Here is a 17,927-nt window from a genome sequence, read left to right on the forward strand (position 1 = left end):
TCCCAAACCATGAATTTTAACCAAATTTTGACTGAGTAAAAGTATTCCATATGATGAGATCTATCTGTGACAAAAATTTGTTAACCCGTGTTGGAGTTACTGCCCTTTTTAGATGTTTTTTTGGCTGTTTTTGATATTACTTTCAAAAATCTTCTCCTCAGAAACTACTGTACAGATTTCAATGAAAGATGGTAGTTTTGATTTTTAGGGTATCCTAAGTTAAATGAATGTTTGGATTTTTTATTAAAAGTTAAAAGAGAATTGGAGCCAACAATATTACTGGGTTTTGTGGAGCATTTTGATTAAACTTAGTTTAAATTTCACTGATTTAATTGAGTATGTTTTAAAGTTTTGGTATAGACATGGCTTCTGTGTAAAGTTCAACAGTCTGTTTGACAGTCTCCCTACAAAAAAAAAACTTTCAAATCATGCAAATTTCCCAAAAGTCTCAGGTCATGCTAAGACTTTTTTATTCTCTAATTTCATTATTTTCTTTCCAAGACCTATGAAAGAGGAAGCTTTTGAAAAATGGTTACAAAATTGTTGGTAGTAATTAAAGAGACCAGAAATGGGGGAAAATAAATCATATTTTGTGTTATTTTTATTTTTTTAGTTCAAATATTATTTATAGTAAAGTATTCTTTTAAAAAATCTTTCTGTTTTGTTACAGGCTACAAGCATTTCAGTGTACATATTTGAATAATTCCAATTTCTATAAAAGAATACCAAGAGTCTCCTTTTGGAACTCATATTCTTAATAATGGTGTTGACAGTTCGTCTCTGTGAACCTTTTTCAAGTGAATGGATAGGAATTAACCTAAGTTTGTATGTACACTGTTGTCATGATGTGAATTGATTGATACAAATGTGGAATGAAGCTCACAACAATATACAGGAAAGTTGTTTTTGCCTTCAAATACATGTGTCTCACCCATTCTATGACAACTAGATTTCTAATTTTCTTAGTTGAGTGATCTTTAAACCATATAGTTATCATTTTCAGACAAAAAAGATTGGTGGTGGTGGATTTGGTGAGATTTATGAAGGTGTTGATCTGATTACCAAAGAATCTGTTGCTTTAAAGCTTGAGTCTTCCCAACAAGCCAAACAAGTGTTGAAAATGGAGGTAGCTGTTCTAAAGAAACTTCAAGGTATCAACCGTTAGTGATGTCATATGATGTAAAGAACTACTGATGTCCTCATTTACATGTATCTTAATTTTAAACATAGTAAAATGAAATCAGCGTACCAGTTTTGAATTCATGATGTATGTGGCTATCCCGGTTATTTTTTAGTAAGTCCTTATTTGTCTGATTTTTGTTGTTCTAGCTAGAACCATGTTTCTTTTCTACATGCAAGATACCAATCAAAAGGATTACAATATTAATAGTTCAGATACCAATTACAATGATAGTTTACTTGTAATGTATTTGGAGTTTTTTTAGCATGTAGTGTGCTCTCCCACTTGTAACACAGGACCACAAGTCCCCAAATATTATGAAAACTGAGTTCATGGAAACTTTTAAGGTGTCACATGAGTAGCCTATTCTATCGTTTTATTTACCTGAAAGTTACCTATATTCTTTTTTTTTATTTCAGGCCGAGACCATGTATGTAGATTTATAGGTTGTGGAAGAAATGATAAGTACAACTATGTTGTAATGACTTTACAGGGGAAGAATTTAGCAGAGTTGCGTCGAAGTCAATCTAAAGGCATGTTTTCATTGAGTACAACGTTACGTCTAGGAGCTCAGATCCTGAAAGCCATAGAATCAATCCATGAAGTTGGCTTCCTTCACAGAGATATCAAACCTGTATGTTCTTTTAGATTATACATGTACCAAACATTGTTCTGTTTTTATGTAACTGCAATAAATTTTGCAGGCATATAATAGTATCATGCTGTCATTGGCATCGTTTTACTTTTGTCTGTTTACGATAATTTAAGTAAAACATCAAATCTTTTTAATTTTTTAACACATTGTTTCTAGGGGACATGGTGAAGAGCCCTATAGTTTTTGGCCCCACTACCTTTGAAAATAAGGGCTGAAAGGGGGAAATTGGTGTTGTACTAAATATTGATAAAAATATTTTATTGTTAATCTGACTGTAATGATTACTATGTCATTGTGTGTCCTTTAAAATTCTTTCATAGGAGTTTTCTTTGCAAAATAGACTTCTCTTTAACTGTTTCTGAGTTATAGGGTTATAATATTAGGCTTTGCCCCGAAAATCTACTTTCGTATTTTTGGTCTGATTTTAAAAATATTGTTTCGTTATGAAAATCCTTGCCTGCATTTTTGGGCATCGTCCTTTTGCGCCAATTGAATAAAAAATCATTGTTAAATTGCGCCAAAAAAATTTTCAGTGTAGTCCTTTTCTGCCAGAAAAAGACCACCTTTTGCCCAAATACAAATAAGGAATTGAAATATCAAAAAGGTAAAAATCTAAAGTAAAACTATCATAAAAATAAAGAAAATGAGTTAGAAATGAATAAATTAATGATAAGAAACATTAAAAAATACATAAAAATGTATCCAGAATAAAAACCAAATATAAATTATTAATTATAATTATATTTCCACCTACAACTTGGGTTCCATCAACTGCTTGTGGAATAAACAACAGTCCTGAAGCATTTCATGCCCATTACAACGAGCAATTCTACAATTGACATCCATCAATGTTTGTATTCATAGACATTCCTCCCAAAGTACATGCAATAACATATACATGTAATACAATCTGTTAATGTCTGGAGAACTCACTAGATGACAATTTGTGCATGCTCTCAGCCGTTGATGGAAGTTAAAATTGATATTAAAAGTGATAGTGATATAATCAGAATGATTAGTGAATAAGAAACAGTGAATAAATTATAGTTTTACCTTTTATCTGCATGCTTTACTAAAATAACTTTTTTTTAAAATGAGCATTAACTCCGCCAGGGAAACCTGTTGGTTCAGGCCTTTCATTAAGAGGCGGTAACAAGTACTTTTACCCTTCTAAACTATTGCAAGGTACATCCAGAATTTTAAAATTTCATACATTTTATTAAACAAAATGATGAAAAGTACCTCCTACAAAACCAAAAGTACCTGCATTGCAAAAAAATAATGAAACCCCTGTGGTCCCAAGCCCGGAAAAATGAGAAGGGTCTATATTTACATTATTTAACTAAAATAAAAGTCTTATATTCTTAATATTTTTATAATTTTACTTGCCATAGAGATGAACAACCAATTATAAAGAGACTTTTTTTTAAATGGTGAATAACATACAATAAACACACCACGCATCTAATGTAGTACTAAATCAATATCAAATATAAATTTACCTGTATTCTGGTGCAAAAGGGTCATTTATTTATTGGCATAATTAAACTACGAAAATCGAAAAGTAAACTGGTGCTAAAGGAGTACTGGTGCAAAAGAGTTGTGGCGCAAAAGGAAAATGCCTGCATTTTTATACCCTCACAAACAAAGTTGGGGGGTATATAGGTTTCACCCTATCTGTCCACAACTATATTCTAAGCAGCTTAAAGCATTGTTATGAAACTTCTTTGGATGTAATATAACCACATGGAGATGTGCACAGTATCAGAATTTGTCAAAATTGTTGAAATGACAGCTGTTTGATGTAGGCATTTTTCAGCTTGGTCTTCAGGATTGTTATGAAACTTGATGAAGTGTAAAATTACCATATTGTGATATGCATATTGTCAGAAATTTATGTTTGGGCAAAAATTGTAGAACCTTGCTGTTGGACTTAGATGTTTTTCAGCAAATCTTGGGCTGATCTGTTGTCTGCAACTCCTCCTCAAAGAATTACAGGATTGTCATGAAACTGAACGGAGTGTTAGATTAGCATATTGTCAGGAATTTTTGTTTACTGTGAATTTGCAGTCATTTTCTATTGGCACTGATTTCTGTTTGGAGTTTGGTTTAAAATTGCAACAAAATTGTGCATCAAAAGTGCTTAGTACATCCCCATATAAATTAAGTCTAGTATAAATCTTGAGTCCACATTTGTTCCCAAATGTACAGATTTTAGGTATCTCTTATAGTTTTCAAGCAATGAGAAGCTAAAGGGGCAAGAAAGGTAACTTTCGTTTGTTTGCAATAGCTTGAGTAATACTTATCTTTTCTTTCTAACCCATGTTCCTGAGGGCTCAATTGTTTTTGGGGTTCTTGCCTCGACCCCTTTTGAAAAAAAAAATGCTTTCATTTTGATAAATGGAAATATTTATTGTTTTTCTGTTTTAAATGATTCCTGCCAGAAAATTTTGTCCTGTAATTTTACAGTGAAACTTTCAAAATGTCTTCTTAATTTAACATGTAAAGCAATGGAAACATTGAAACCAGTTATTGATACTCATCCTAAATAAAACTAGAACATGTATTATAATTTCAGTATTGGCCACTGGAAATAAATATATTAAGTCATTTGTTTATAACTTAGTAATGTCTTTTCTGTAACAATACAAACTTATTATGCCCCACTCAATGAATGGAAGGTACATTGGAATCACCTCGCTTGTCCGTAAAAACTCATGGCTTCCACTGTACAGATTGATTTCAAATTTTTCATCTCCTACCGGCTTTTGCAAAGGAGGACTTTAGATTTGCAGTCTGTCCGTCCGTCTGCCTGTTAGTTCTGAAAAAAGGAAGTTTTGTGCACTTTTTATCTTAATGCTTGCAGATATTGGGCTGATTTTTGGTAGGTGAGTCTACCTTCATAAGTTACAGATCAAGTGTACATTTCGTTCTGCTTTGCTAATTTTTTCCAAAGTTTTATGTGCTGTACCTAAATTTCAATTTTACACATTTTTCCAAAGACTAAGATATTGAGTTGGTTTTTTTTGTTGTTGACAAATCAGTCAACCGTTATTTGAAACCTAATCTGTCCAATTGTCTGTGCATAAAACTTTGCAAATCTGCATCTACTAAATGGATTTGAACATCTTTCTTGTCTTTGTCCATAACCCTTATTCTGTTCAAAATCAAGATCATTCCCTTAGTTTGTCATTTATACTTGATGATTCAAGGTAGTATTTGGGTCAGTGATATAAACAGCTGGTAGGGGACTATGGATTGTTTAGCACTACTCTCAGAATGCTTGTTATTTTTTGCTTTATGAAGATGGGCCATACACTATTTTGGTTGCTGTCTGATATCACATTATTGAACGATGTTTTGTTTTTTTTCAAATTCCAGTCTAATTTTGCTATGGGTAGACTACAGAAGGATTGTAAGAAAGTGTTCATGTTGGACTTTGGACTTGCTAGGCAATATACCACAGCTTCAGGGGAAGTGAGACCACCAAGGACTGCAGCTGGCTTCAGGGGGACTGTCAGATATGCTTCTGTTAATGCTCATAAAAACAAGGTAAATCATAAGTATGAAATGGCTCATAAAGCAATATACATGCAAAATATATAGATATGTGGACCTTCTTTGTGCTAATAGTAGTTGAAACATTCTCTAACTAATGAACTTTGAGTGAGTTTCTAGTATGCCTATTTTCAAAAGTTTACAGTAACTCTTCACAGAATTGTTTGCTTCAATGGCACCTACATTCAACAAGTTGACATCAAATGGTAATGAGCATATGGGTATACATCTAAAAACTGCTGCTAGCTGATGTTTTCTGTGAAAATGTGTGAACCTGAACTAGGAAATGATTCAGGCTTCCCTGAGCCTTATATTTTCTGTTGCTTTTGTTTTGTGCTTATTATCCTCTATCCTAACATGATTTTTGTACCCAGAAAAAAATATAAGAAATGATTTTGCTTTTAGACCATAGGTCAAATCCTGCATTTGAATTAAACAAAAATGAGTGATTTGACTTGTTAAGAAGTATACCAGTATTTATGTACAATGTATGTAAGTTAGTCACACATGTATATTCCCTTGTAATAACATTGCAGTTATATGAATTGTTATAAGTTGATCAACTTTCATCACAAGTCGAGACTGACAAATCTAGTTAATAGATTCTAAATGATCTTTGGCCTTAAAAGTACTTGTATATAATGTTAGCCTCCATGAACATGTATGTAAAGAATTATCCAACTTAATAGCCATTTTTACATTTTCACAGGAAATGGGTCGTCATGATGATCTTTGGTCATTGTTTTACATGTTGGTAGAGTTTCTTTCTGGACAGTTACCATGGAGAAAGATAAAGGATAAAGAACAAGTTGGGACCACAAAAGATAAATATGACCATACTAAACTTCTGAAAGATTTGCCAAATGAATTCAGCATTTTCCTTGAACATATTTGTAAATTAGAGTACTTTGATAAACCAGACTATGCTATGTTACACAACCTATTTGACCAGTGTATGAAGAGAAAAGGTATAAAAGAAACTGATGCTTATGACTGGGAGAAAATATACTCAGATGGTTCACTAGCCACGACTATAACAACGTCACCTCCAATAGGAATTAAACAGACTCATGGACAAGGGTAACATTATTTTATTTTTTCGAAGTCTTTCACTTTTTTGTTATTTGTAGATGATAGTGCAGTCATCATCATCCGCAGACTGTCGGTGTTCCCACTAAAACATGAATGCTAGTCGGTAGATCTTAATGAAATTACAGTTAAATAACAAGGTATCAGACCAAAAAGAACGATTGGTACTAATTTTGGAAGGTTATGGCCATTACCATTCAGGAATTTAGGTTAAAAAATGAGTCAAAAACATAACTCAGGTATAAGTAAATATCCCTATGAAATTGTATCACCAAGAAGGTCAAACTCAGGATGATTTTTTTGGGTCATGACCTGAACTGTTTGTGAGAAAAAGGGTAAAAAACAAAATTTCCTGGTTTCCAGGCAGTAATAAAGTGTATTGATCTCTATTAAATTATTCTATAAGGTTCTTACCAGAAAAAAAGTTTTGATGCCTTTGAAAGATAAATGATGTCCCTGACATCAGGCTTAAAAAAAGGAGTCAGAATTGAACATTTTCTTTGACTCTTTGACTTTGTTTAAATTGCATATTTCATTTGTCAAATTTCAACGGAGAAGGTATAATAAGGGCAGTATTTGGCTCCCTTTTTTTAGCTAATGACAAAATTGTGATATGCATTGTTAAATGAATGTTTTTATTTTTTTTATTATAATTAAATGGTTTTAAATTTTCACCATTTCATCAAATGTCAGTTTTATGGAAGGCGAAAACCTGCCAAAAGCTACAAAATTGGGAAAATAGCATTTTTCAATGCTAATTTTGTTATTTTTAAAGGTCTTATATAAATGACTGAGGGATATCTTAACTGATTTGGACTCCTGTCAAAGTTGCAAATAGAAATCATAAAAAATAGTTTTGGGCAAACTTGGCGGAGACACTCAAAAATTAAGACAATGTTTCAAAAAGTGCCAAATTTTGGCTTATTTGGTGGAAAATTTGCAGATTTTCTTTATATAACACAGACATATGTTACACTTCTGTGATTATAAATTATAACAATGTAAATATTTCACTCAATTTTATTACATTGCCACAAAATTGGCAAGTAACAATAATCTTTCTTATTCCAATCAGTTCAATGCAATTTCAGACATTTAAACTTAAGGTCTTCCGATTAATTGTAGAAAAATATTTTGTTGCAGTGATCGAAGTTATTAGGTAATGATGCTTCCCTTATTAGGCTGGTCCAGGATTTGATGGTGCAAATAGATTTTAGGCACAGCAAAGCAAAGCAAGAACATTTTTGGGGTATTACAATTTGAAAGATTCCATGCAAACAAAAATTTGTTGTGCCAATTTTTGGGGGAGGGCCAACATGTCTTTCCTGGGATCTGTGCCTACCTCTGAAACTAATAGTCCATGACAAATAGAATGTAATTGCTACCATTGCCATAGTCAATAACTACTCCAAGGAGACCAACCATATTGTCAGGTTAATCAGACCAGTTCTCTTCAAAGTGGTACTGCTGCTGAACTTCAGAAAGGTTTTTCCATTCCCAGGATTTTTATATTACAGCCATTTGAGTGGCACACAGTTTTAATAATGCAGTACCCTAATTTTTTTCACTTAGTGAGAATCTATTTTATAATCTATGCCAGTTAGAATATATATACTCACTCAGTTTCATTATCCATTAAGATTTTATTTCATATACTCTAACAAATATAACACTGTCAACAAACCAGTAATGGACAATCAGTACTGTAATTACATGTCAATAAAATACTTTTTTATTTTAGCTTTAGTACCAAAATTTCAATCATCAAGTAGCCATTGTTACTTGCTTTCAAAAAACTTTAATAATTAATATGACTTAACAGTCAATATGTGTAGTTTTTATCCTGTAATTGAAGCACTGCTAACAAGAAGTTAATTGTGAGTTTAAATTGAACTTAAATTTGATCTTAAGCTGACATAAAAATGTTGGAAAAGTTGTCATTTTAGCTTGGGTAATATTATATCACTTTATTCAATGGAGGTACAAAGACCTGTGACCTGTTAAAACTTACTCTTCCCACTTCTGTTGTGGGACCAAAAATAGCACAATGCTGGGTAAAATAGAATAGTCAAAGATACAATATAATGTAATATAACTCAACAGAACTTTTTTTCAGGCTACAGCCAGGAGGACCCCATACCCCAGGTCATGGGGCTACTGAAGCCATGGATGAAAATCTTAGTCAAGATGATGTGGAAGAGAAAAAAATGAAAGATTTTATCATTGACAATAAAAACTTAGACAATAAGTTTGGTGAAGGACAAGGTATAATTGGTTCACATAGAATAGACATTCAGGAAAAACATCAAGTTGAAGAATTAGTGAAGGAAGAAATTGTTGAAAACATTTCAAAGCCAGAAAGTAATATTAATCTTCTGGCTGAGCAGCTTAACAAAATAATGAAACAGGAAGCAAAAGATGAAGAACATAAAATTGAGCTAGAAGTAGACAGCAAAGAAATATTAACAAAAACACAAACTAGAAAAGTAACTCTCCTGGGTGATAAAAGTACAGAGGATGATGAGAAACAGAAGGATGAAACTGTAGGTAAGAGAAGAGACTCAGGGTTTGATCATGCCATCAGCAGAGCTGGTATTACTTTTGCTGTCATGGAAACAGAGGACAAGACACAGGAAGGGATTTTAGATGAGAATGCCACTCGTGCTGCCCCATATACTGTAGTTAGTCAGTATCAGTCAGCTTTTGAAAATAGTATGGGAAGCAGCTCTGGTGATGAGAGTGATCATGACAATGCTAAAGCTAAAAAAGTGTCAAAACGAAAAATGAACACTTTAGCTGATGATGATGAGTGGCGTCCTGACAATGCCTTACGCAATTCTTTAGTGCTACAAGATGAAAATGATGTTCTACGAGGTTCTCTTAATTTTATAGACGATGATTTAAATGAATGTGATGGTTTTGAGAAACGAAGAGACACACAAATGAAAACTAGTGCTTCTTTAGGTAGTATAGGAGATCGCCATATAGTTAAGTCTAGCCCTATTAAAGGAAGTATTAAAGACAAAAATAATCTGGTCACATTGCTTAAACAAGGTGGAAGGTCATCTCCTCTTATGTTTAAAGAGGGTCTTTTGCCATCTTTTAACCAGCTTAAAGTAGGTCCTTATGCAGGAAAACCACCAACACCACAATCCAAGCGGGAAAATTCACCATCAAAAAGGGCATCTCGACGTGATGAAAAGTCTGGTTCAAAAATGAAACGCTCAGAAAGTGAAGGTGCAAGGCTGAAAGAGAAAAGAGATGATGATAGTGCTAACAATTTTTCTGTTTTCAAATTAGACATTGACAAACCTGAAATAATAGTTTTTGATGATCAGTATAGATCTGAAGATATTACTAGTCAACCAAATGCTTCAGGTTATAGCAGTGCAATAGCTTCTGACAAAGATACCTCAAAATATAGTACTTCTAAATATATTGGAGAAGTTGATATGAAAGATGGAAAGTCTATGACATTACTAGACAAAAACAGTCAGTTTGGGGTAGAAATGACTAATTTTACAGACACAAAAGAACAAAAACCAACAGAACATGTGTCTGATGTTTCCTATCAATCACCATTATCTAACTTATTATCTAGTCCTGGCACACAGATTCACATACCAACAAGCTTAGAGATAATTAATAGTCTCCCTTCATCCCCTAAAAGACGACAACTTCCTGTCATAAAACAAGATAGTGAAACCAAAAAGATAACTATTAGTAAAAACACAGAGTCTTTAGAGAAAGCTGTCAGCAAGAAAACCAATGAATTGGAAAAATTAGTTTGGAAAAACATTGATTCTGTTGAAAGTGATGTGGTAAATTGTAACAAATCTTCAGAAATTCAGAATCAAAATACAGAATTGTCTAATAGTAAACACCTAAAGACTGTGTCTCCTAAAAAGTTAGTAAAGCCAGCAATACCTAAGAAACCAGTTTTTGAAGTCAAACTTAATTTGGATGATTTTGAATCAACAAATCATGCAAATGATAGTGACTTAGACTTAGAGGATTTCAAGTCTGCAAAATATTTATCAGATAGTGGAGCTAAGATTGATTTAGACAATTTAGATTCAGATCGTCAAAGTTCTCACAGTTCTAAGCTTGATGAAGAAAAACCTACTGTTAAGAAAAGCAAACAGTCTGCCTCCAGTTTAAAAACCCAAGAAATACAGAGGGCAAAAGAGAGAAAACATAGCAAGCTGAAGTTTGGAATGAAAGATAATAAAAGAAATATAATGTCACCTATCCAGGAAGACCCAGTCAAGTCTTCCAAAAATTCAGATGAGCAGGTTAAATCCTGTTCTAAACCTTCTTTTAAAAAAGAATCTTTTATTTTAGAACCTGATTCAAATCTAAAACAGGAAAATGGAACATCTAATGAGAGGTTAAGTCGAGCAGAAAAAATGTCTGAACATAAACGTTCTGGCAAGAGACGATCAGCATCAGCTTCTAGAATGGAACGAACAACAAAGGATTTAGAAGATGTAAAAGACAAACTGTCAAGTTTATCACCAACCCCACCTGATTCTGATCGTGTTCCCAAACCTCCACCTGGTCATGCACCAAAGAATGCTGCAGTTTTAGCAAGGTAAATATTTGTCAAAACAAGAATTAATCCAATTATCAACTTGTTTAAATGCTAATTCATCCCACATTTAACTTAAACTCTTCTAATTTAACTTAAAGATAGTTAATGTTATTCATTAAATGAAACTATTTTGTAAGTAGCATTTTAATTTTGGACTACGGTACTTACAAGGATGTTCTATTTGAAAATATGTTCTTCCAAAGCTCAATGACTGACTTCCAAGAATTAACCCAAGAATTTCACTGTCTTCAACAGCTAAGTATATTTTATATGACAACAAAAAATGAAGTGTTATATAATGGTATGGCATTCTTGGGTATTCTGTGGTAACTTTGATATGTGTTTTTGGATCTGATAAAATTTACAAGGTTTATTGATACAAAAGGAATGTTGGGATTGCGTTGGATTGGAGGGGTGGGGTAATGATCCTTATTTTTGCGTAGGGACTAAAAAAAAAGGTGCCAAAAATAAGCATTGTACATAATAATTTATAAAATTCATGTATGGTTGTATGGATTGCTATGAAATTATACCACAAAAAGTCAGATTGGGATTGATTTACTGAGTTCTGATCTTAATAAAACTTTTAGGAATGTAGGGCTGAAAAGGGCCAAACCCAGTGTTCTTTATTTTGCAAACAGTAGCACAAGGAAAGTATATGGATCTCAATGTTTTTGTACCACAAAGTTCATTACCATAAAAAAGAGGTCAAAAGGGGATCAAAAGCAAGCACTTTATAAAACTTTACCATATAACATAAGTATACATGTATGAATCTCTATGAAATATTGTATCACAAGGTCCATTCTAAGTAAGACAGCCATTAAATTTTGGATGTAATACAGGAATTATGAAGGAACAAAAAAAAAAGCAAACATTGTTTTTTGGTTTTAAAGTTCCAAACAACAAATGGAGAGTTTTGATGGATTTAAACAGTAATGGCCTTTACCTTTTATGATGTAAGGGACAAAAAACAATGGCAAGAAATAGTCCTTTATTTCCACTTCGTATTAGTTGCTTATACTACCCCCACAAAGTTTGGGTGGAGTATATAGTAATCATCTGTCTGTTCTTTTTTCCACATTTCTTGTAATTACTACTTAAGGCTAGAAACCACTAATTCCACTTCCCATAGGCTTCAATGCTAATTTCACAATATTCAATGGCTTCTCTGGACTTTACCTTAACTTTAACCTGCAGATGACTATATATCAGCATGATTCTACATATGTCAGCTCACAATCCTCAGAATGGCATGTGGGGTTAGCAGACTTGCAGTGCAGTACTGGTCACCGGAAGTGAAGTGTCTATAAATAGCATGGGAAATCCCAGTGTTTTCACAAGATAGGGGTATATTTTGAAATCATTATGGAGATCAGGCTTCACATCACAAGAAGTAAAATGCACCTATAAAATGTACAGAAATGTTTTTCCTTTCAGAAACTGTTTAAATTTTTTAAATGAGATGAGAACTTTTTTCACAGCACTATGAGGAACAAGGGTAATTTTCTGCGTAGGACTATTTTTGCGTACGTTCCAAATGCTCATTGGTTGAATTGGTGGTCTGTAACCTAAACCACTCAAGGGAATTTGACAAAATTTTATAGCAAGGTTGGGAATCGTAGATGTGTAAGGAGAAATCAAATTATTGTTATCAAAGGGAGATAATCCAACATAAGGGTTGTACATTTTAGAACATTATTAGCATAACTCCTCCTTAAAGGGATGTTTTTTTCCCTTTTAAGCGGATTTCAGCTATTTAAAACCTGGATTTTACCGTTATGATTCTTTTTTTATTTTGATTTGCCAATTTCCACTTTGTTTGTTGACTTCGTAAAATCACCCCTGTCCTGAACACAAAAAGGGAATTTGACGAAATTTTATAGCAAGGTTGGGAATCGTAGATGTGTAAGGAGAAATCAAATTATTGTTATCAAAGGGAGATAATCCAACATAAGGGTTGTACATTTTAGAACATTATTAGCATAACTCCTCCTTAAAGGGATGTTTTTTCCCTTTTAAGCGGATTTCAGCTATTTAAAACCTGGATTTTACCGTTATGATTCTTTTTTTATTTTGATTTGCCAATTTCCACTTTGTTTGTTGACTTTGTAAAATCACCCCTCTCCTGAACACAAAAAGGGATTTTGAGGAAATTTTATAAATAGGATGTACATGAACAGAGTTAGAAATAGTAGCCTGCCCACCAGCCCGAGACTGGCTATTTTTTGGCAGGGCTGGCTAATCTTAAGGGATTTTATATAAGATCTCACTAACCACTTCTAATATTTCCATTACTTAACATGTTAAAAAAGAAATTTTCAAAGTTTCACCATGAATTCCCAGGACAAATGACACTTTAAAGTTGCATTCCATTGCGAAGCTTGGAAAATAAGGCTTTCGAAATCATTTTACTAATAGTATAATAGTTTTAGAAATTCTTCACAAAATTTATTTAAATAAGTAATACTGATAATCCATATTTTTACCTTTTCTGCTAACTTACAGCATGGATGTGAATTACTCCCACATGTAAACAATATTCATACTTTTTTGTAGTAAATTACAAATATGATTTTGACTACTTTCATTTAGAATACACACAAATTATGCACTTACAATGCATAGATCTAGGTTTGGTGTGTTTTTGGTACTACGTAGGGGTTGGCCATTTGACCTGGAAATCATAAGTTAGACCTGACCACCTAAACATTTGTGGTTGTATAATTGTATGATCCTGTTGTCTTCCATTCAGCATTGTCATCCAGTCTCAGTAGATATTTTGATGTCTGGACAAAATGACAAGTTTATGTGTATAGATCTCTTTCGAATTATATCACAATAAAATTAAAGAATGGGTTTATTTAGTGGGTTGTGACTTTAACCTTTTAGGACTAAAGGACAAAAAAGGGATCATAAACAACCATTTTGATTTTGTCAAGACAATAACTTGACTATAAGTGAAAGGATTTCTGTGAAATTGTTTCACATGTTGCCATACAACCAAAAGATGGCCAGGTAGTTGTGACTAGAACAACTTATAAATATGTGGCCAAAAAGGGACCAGTTGGTCAAATTCTTATCTTGTGTCAATTAAAGTTCAGGGCTGTATCAAGCTTGAAATGTGTGTCCATATGTCCAGGGTTGGATTTCTGTGGTTGTATCAAGCTGTGCCCTGCAAAGCATTTAATTATATTTTGCATTTACTGTAGGGAGCATTTCTACTTTGTTTTGCCTCTTTGCAAAGTTTTAGTTCTCGACCACATTCATTCTAGTCAGAATCTTATCCAACATTTAATTGCAATCCAAATTAAGAGCTGCATCAAGTTTGAATGTTGTATCCTTTCTTGTTCAAACTGCTCAAGGTTAAATTCTGTGGTGATATCAAACTAGGGCCTGCAAAGAATTTTATCCTCATTGTGAAAGAAGGAATATACATACATACATACATACATACATACATACATACATACATACATACATATATATATATGGTATGTATTATCAGAATCTGTTACAGATAATGATATGATATTCCAGTATCCATAGACATTTTAGGATTTTCTCTAAAGGTTGTGACTTGAATCATTTTAGAATAAAAGGCCAAAAGGACAAAAAAAAAAGCACATTTTCCTGGTGTCTAGATAATTACTTGAGTAACAGTAGATATTTTTGAACTGATAGATTTTGGGGTTGTGACTTGAACTGTTTAGAGATGAGGGGCCAAAAAGGGCTAGAACAGACATTTTCATAATTACCAAAAAATGAGTTGAGAGAATTGATTTTTGAAATTGTGGGGGTTGTGACTTGAACCAAGTAGGAATGAATGACCAAAAAAAATGGACCAGAATAAAAAATTATGCTGTTGTCTGGTTATTGGGTAAAAGTGAATGAAACTCTTTGAAATTGTACTACAAAGCACTAACCCCAAAGGAAGGCTGATTTTAATTTTGGGGGTTGTTACTGGAACCATTCAGTGGTTGAAGAATAAGGCCCTTTTGATTCTAGTCTATTTTTTAACTTGTGTCAAATCAAAATACAGAGTTTTATCAAGCTTGAATAATGTGTCCATTCTTGCCCCAACTGTTCATGGTTTTATCTCTGAGGTTGTATCATGCTGCATCATGTAAAGCATTTTATTGTGTTTGGACATTGACAACTTCAGTTCTCACCATTTTGTAAAGTTATAGAGCAACTTTGGCTGTTTTGCCTTGAAAAAGAAATCTTACAATGTTTTGATTAGTCAATCAAGGAGGTACTTCTATTGTGAAGATATACTTTTTTCCAATTTTGAAATGAAATTCAGCTTTTTCATTCAGAATCTTACTGTAAAAACTAATGTTTTTATTGTGTATTCAACTTTTTCAATTATTTTGTCAGTTTAGTAAAATTGTGACTGGTAGTGTTACTGTAAATTCTAATTAAGTTTTAAAACAATGATTAGTTTAAAATATGAATTAGCAAAGCCTTTTTTCTTCAGGTAGTTGTCGTTTTAGATACTGTATTTGACAGCAGATGATACATGCATGTCAAATTACCACAAAATTCAATTTTATTTTTTTTAATTCAAAAAACAGTTACAGATCAGAAAAACAGTCAGTGTTTTATTCATTCTTGATTTAGTTGATTTGGACTTGTTACGCAAGTCCTTATATCACCTCTACCATTGGTTCTTTGTACATTAGGCCAAACATAAAAATATGTTTGTTTGCTGTTCCCCTACCCAATGGTTTGAAGCTTGGGTCGGTAGGTAGGGAAAAAAATTATTTCAATTTTTGGAGAGGAAGAATTAAGTTTAAGGGAGGTTATTAATTAGTGTTTGTATCTTTGATGACTTGTTATTATCCTCATTTCTTTGTTGTTCACGATGTTGTACAATAAAGTATGTATCAGTTATACAGTGTATCATAGATATGTTAATTTGTAGAGGTTATGTTCCATATCTTGAATCTTTCTGTATCTATTGTCAATGTTTGATATATGGACCAAGAATTTGAAATTGATATCAAATGACCTGATAGAATATCATTGAACAAACTGTTTATTTAATATCAAGCAAAACCAACAATGTCAGACTAAAAACAATTACTAGTGAATTTTGACAGCGTTGTTGCTCAACCTGTCATAACATCATAAACACTAGGTCTAGGTCTTTAGTTATTGTTTGTGTCCTTTTTTGTTGGAGCATCTCTCAAAACTTCCAAAATTGCAAGGGTCAAATCATCGGGATGTATTCAAACACATCTGAAAGATCTTTCCATGCCCAATTTTTTTGGGAAATTGTAAGGTACAAAAATGTATATTATAACAAGCCACACAATTTTTTAAGTATTCCTGTATTTTATTTTGATGGAAGAATAGAACATAAAGGGCAGTGCATCCATTGTAAAATCACACTGATTAAGTCTAGAAGGCACTTAAAAAAAGAACAATTAACAGATTTTCCAAGAGTTTTTGTATCATGGATCAAGAAGCAGCTAAAAGAATGTTGACCCACCTAAAAAAAAAAATAAGATCAGAGATTTAGCAATAAAACAATTTCGGTCGGGCCCTTCACATTGGGTCAGTCAGTGAACAGCAAACAAACGTTATTTTAATTTAGGCCTTAAAACAAAACTTCTGTTAGAGAAAGTCTGTCTCATAATGTAGATCACATGTACTGACAAGATTTAATTTCTCACTGGTGTATTACATTGTATTAATCAATAGTCAGCATGATAATGAGTAAGTATTAATCTTTCTGTCCTTTCCTTACCTGCTGTCTATTGGGATATATTTCAATACATTTATATAAAGGTATGGCAATGTTATCATTTTTGTCATTGTCCATCTCTACATAATTATTATTACCTTATTCATTAGTTCGGGGGTTGTATTGCAATCACCTTGTCCAACCATCAGCCCATAACACTTTTCTGTAACAGATTTCTCTTCCTCTGTTGGAGGAAAAGCTTAGGTATTTGGCATATATTTCCAATTCTGTGAGGGTATTCATAGCATGACATTGGGTACACCGTCTTGTTAGTATGATTTTATGCTTTGTACCTAAATAATGACTGTTGATAATGCTTTGCTGTGATACTTCTTTTCTTGATCTTTTATCTCATGGTCAACTTGGGAAAAATTTTACCACTGTTACAGATAATAAATATTTTCACAGAACATCTGCATTAGGTCCTGTATCATTTAGGTTACAAGTCACATACATTGCTGCTTTTTTCATACTAAGCAAAGTTTCATTTTCTTATCTCATTACAAAGGCTTTGAGACCACAGTCTTGAGAAACCATTAATTTCAAGAACTTACGAAATGCACATGCAAAAAGCTTGTGTCCATTTCAGATTTATTGATCTAATCATGATCATACATCATGTGATATGATTTTGTCCACCATTCAGGCTAGTGATGTTAAGAAATTTAAATCAGAAATGTAAAAATAGCAATTGCCATTATTTACCTCAGGCTAGTCATTTTTTTTAATAAAAAATTTATTAAACATTTTCGAAGTAATGCAATGTGTGCTTGCAACTTGCTAGATAAATTTAGGGTTAGTTAGAATTGCCTCAAACCAAACCTGTACTTACACTACTTATATGTCAGATTCCTTAGGTAACTTTTGAACTTGTAAAATACATGTATAAAAAAATGTTGTAACTGTCTTATTAGAAGCAAATTAATTCTTTGAGACTCAAGTTCTTAATTGGGGTACAATAATCATATAGATGGCCAGTCTGAGATGATGTGCACTTGAGAGCTTTGAACTTTGTGTACTGAAGCCTGTTTCTGTTGTGGTATGTTGTGCTTTGCTTCTTTATGTTTTTTTTTCTGATTGCATGTTCTTTGATTTATTT

The 17,927-nt window shown here is 32.8% G+C and overlaps 1 protein-coding gene across 4 annotated transcripts in view; it reads left to right on the plus strand.

Moving 5' to 3' along the window:
- LOC148623329 (uncharacterized) overlaps positions 1-17,927 on the plus strand; it is a 31,388-nt gene that overhangs the window by 6,996 nt on the left and 6,465 nt on the right. For 3 of the 4 annotated variants that reach the window (XM_088565085.1, XM_088565088.1, XM_088565087.1), the window contains 5 exons: positions 1,004-1,151; positions 1,600-1,814; positions 5,217-5,387; positions 6,103-6,473; positions 8,599-11,076. In XM_088565085.1, the coding sequence (XP_088421211.1) occupies positions 1,004-1,151; positions 1,600-1,814; positions 5,217-5,387; positions 6,103-6,473; positions 8,599-11,076 (3,383 nt within the window). Of the gene's footprint in view, positions 1-1,003; positions 1,152-1,599; positions 1,815-5,216; positions 5,388-6,102; positions 6,474-8,598; positions 11,077-16,785; positions 17,896-17,927 lie in introns of those variants that run through there. The other variant, XM_088565086.1, reaches the window with a different exon arrangement.

The sequence above is a fragment of the Perna viridis genome, chromosome 2 (assembly GCF_037379345.1).
Source record: "Perna viridis isolate PV_CMFRI_1.1 ecotype Kerala chromosome 2, ASM3737934v1, whole genome shotgun sequence".
Lineage (NCBI taxonomy): Eukaryota > Metazoa > Mollusca > Bivalvia > Mytilida > Mytilidae > Perna > Perna viridis.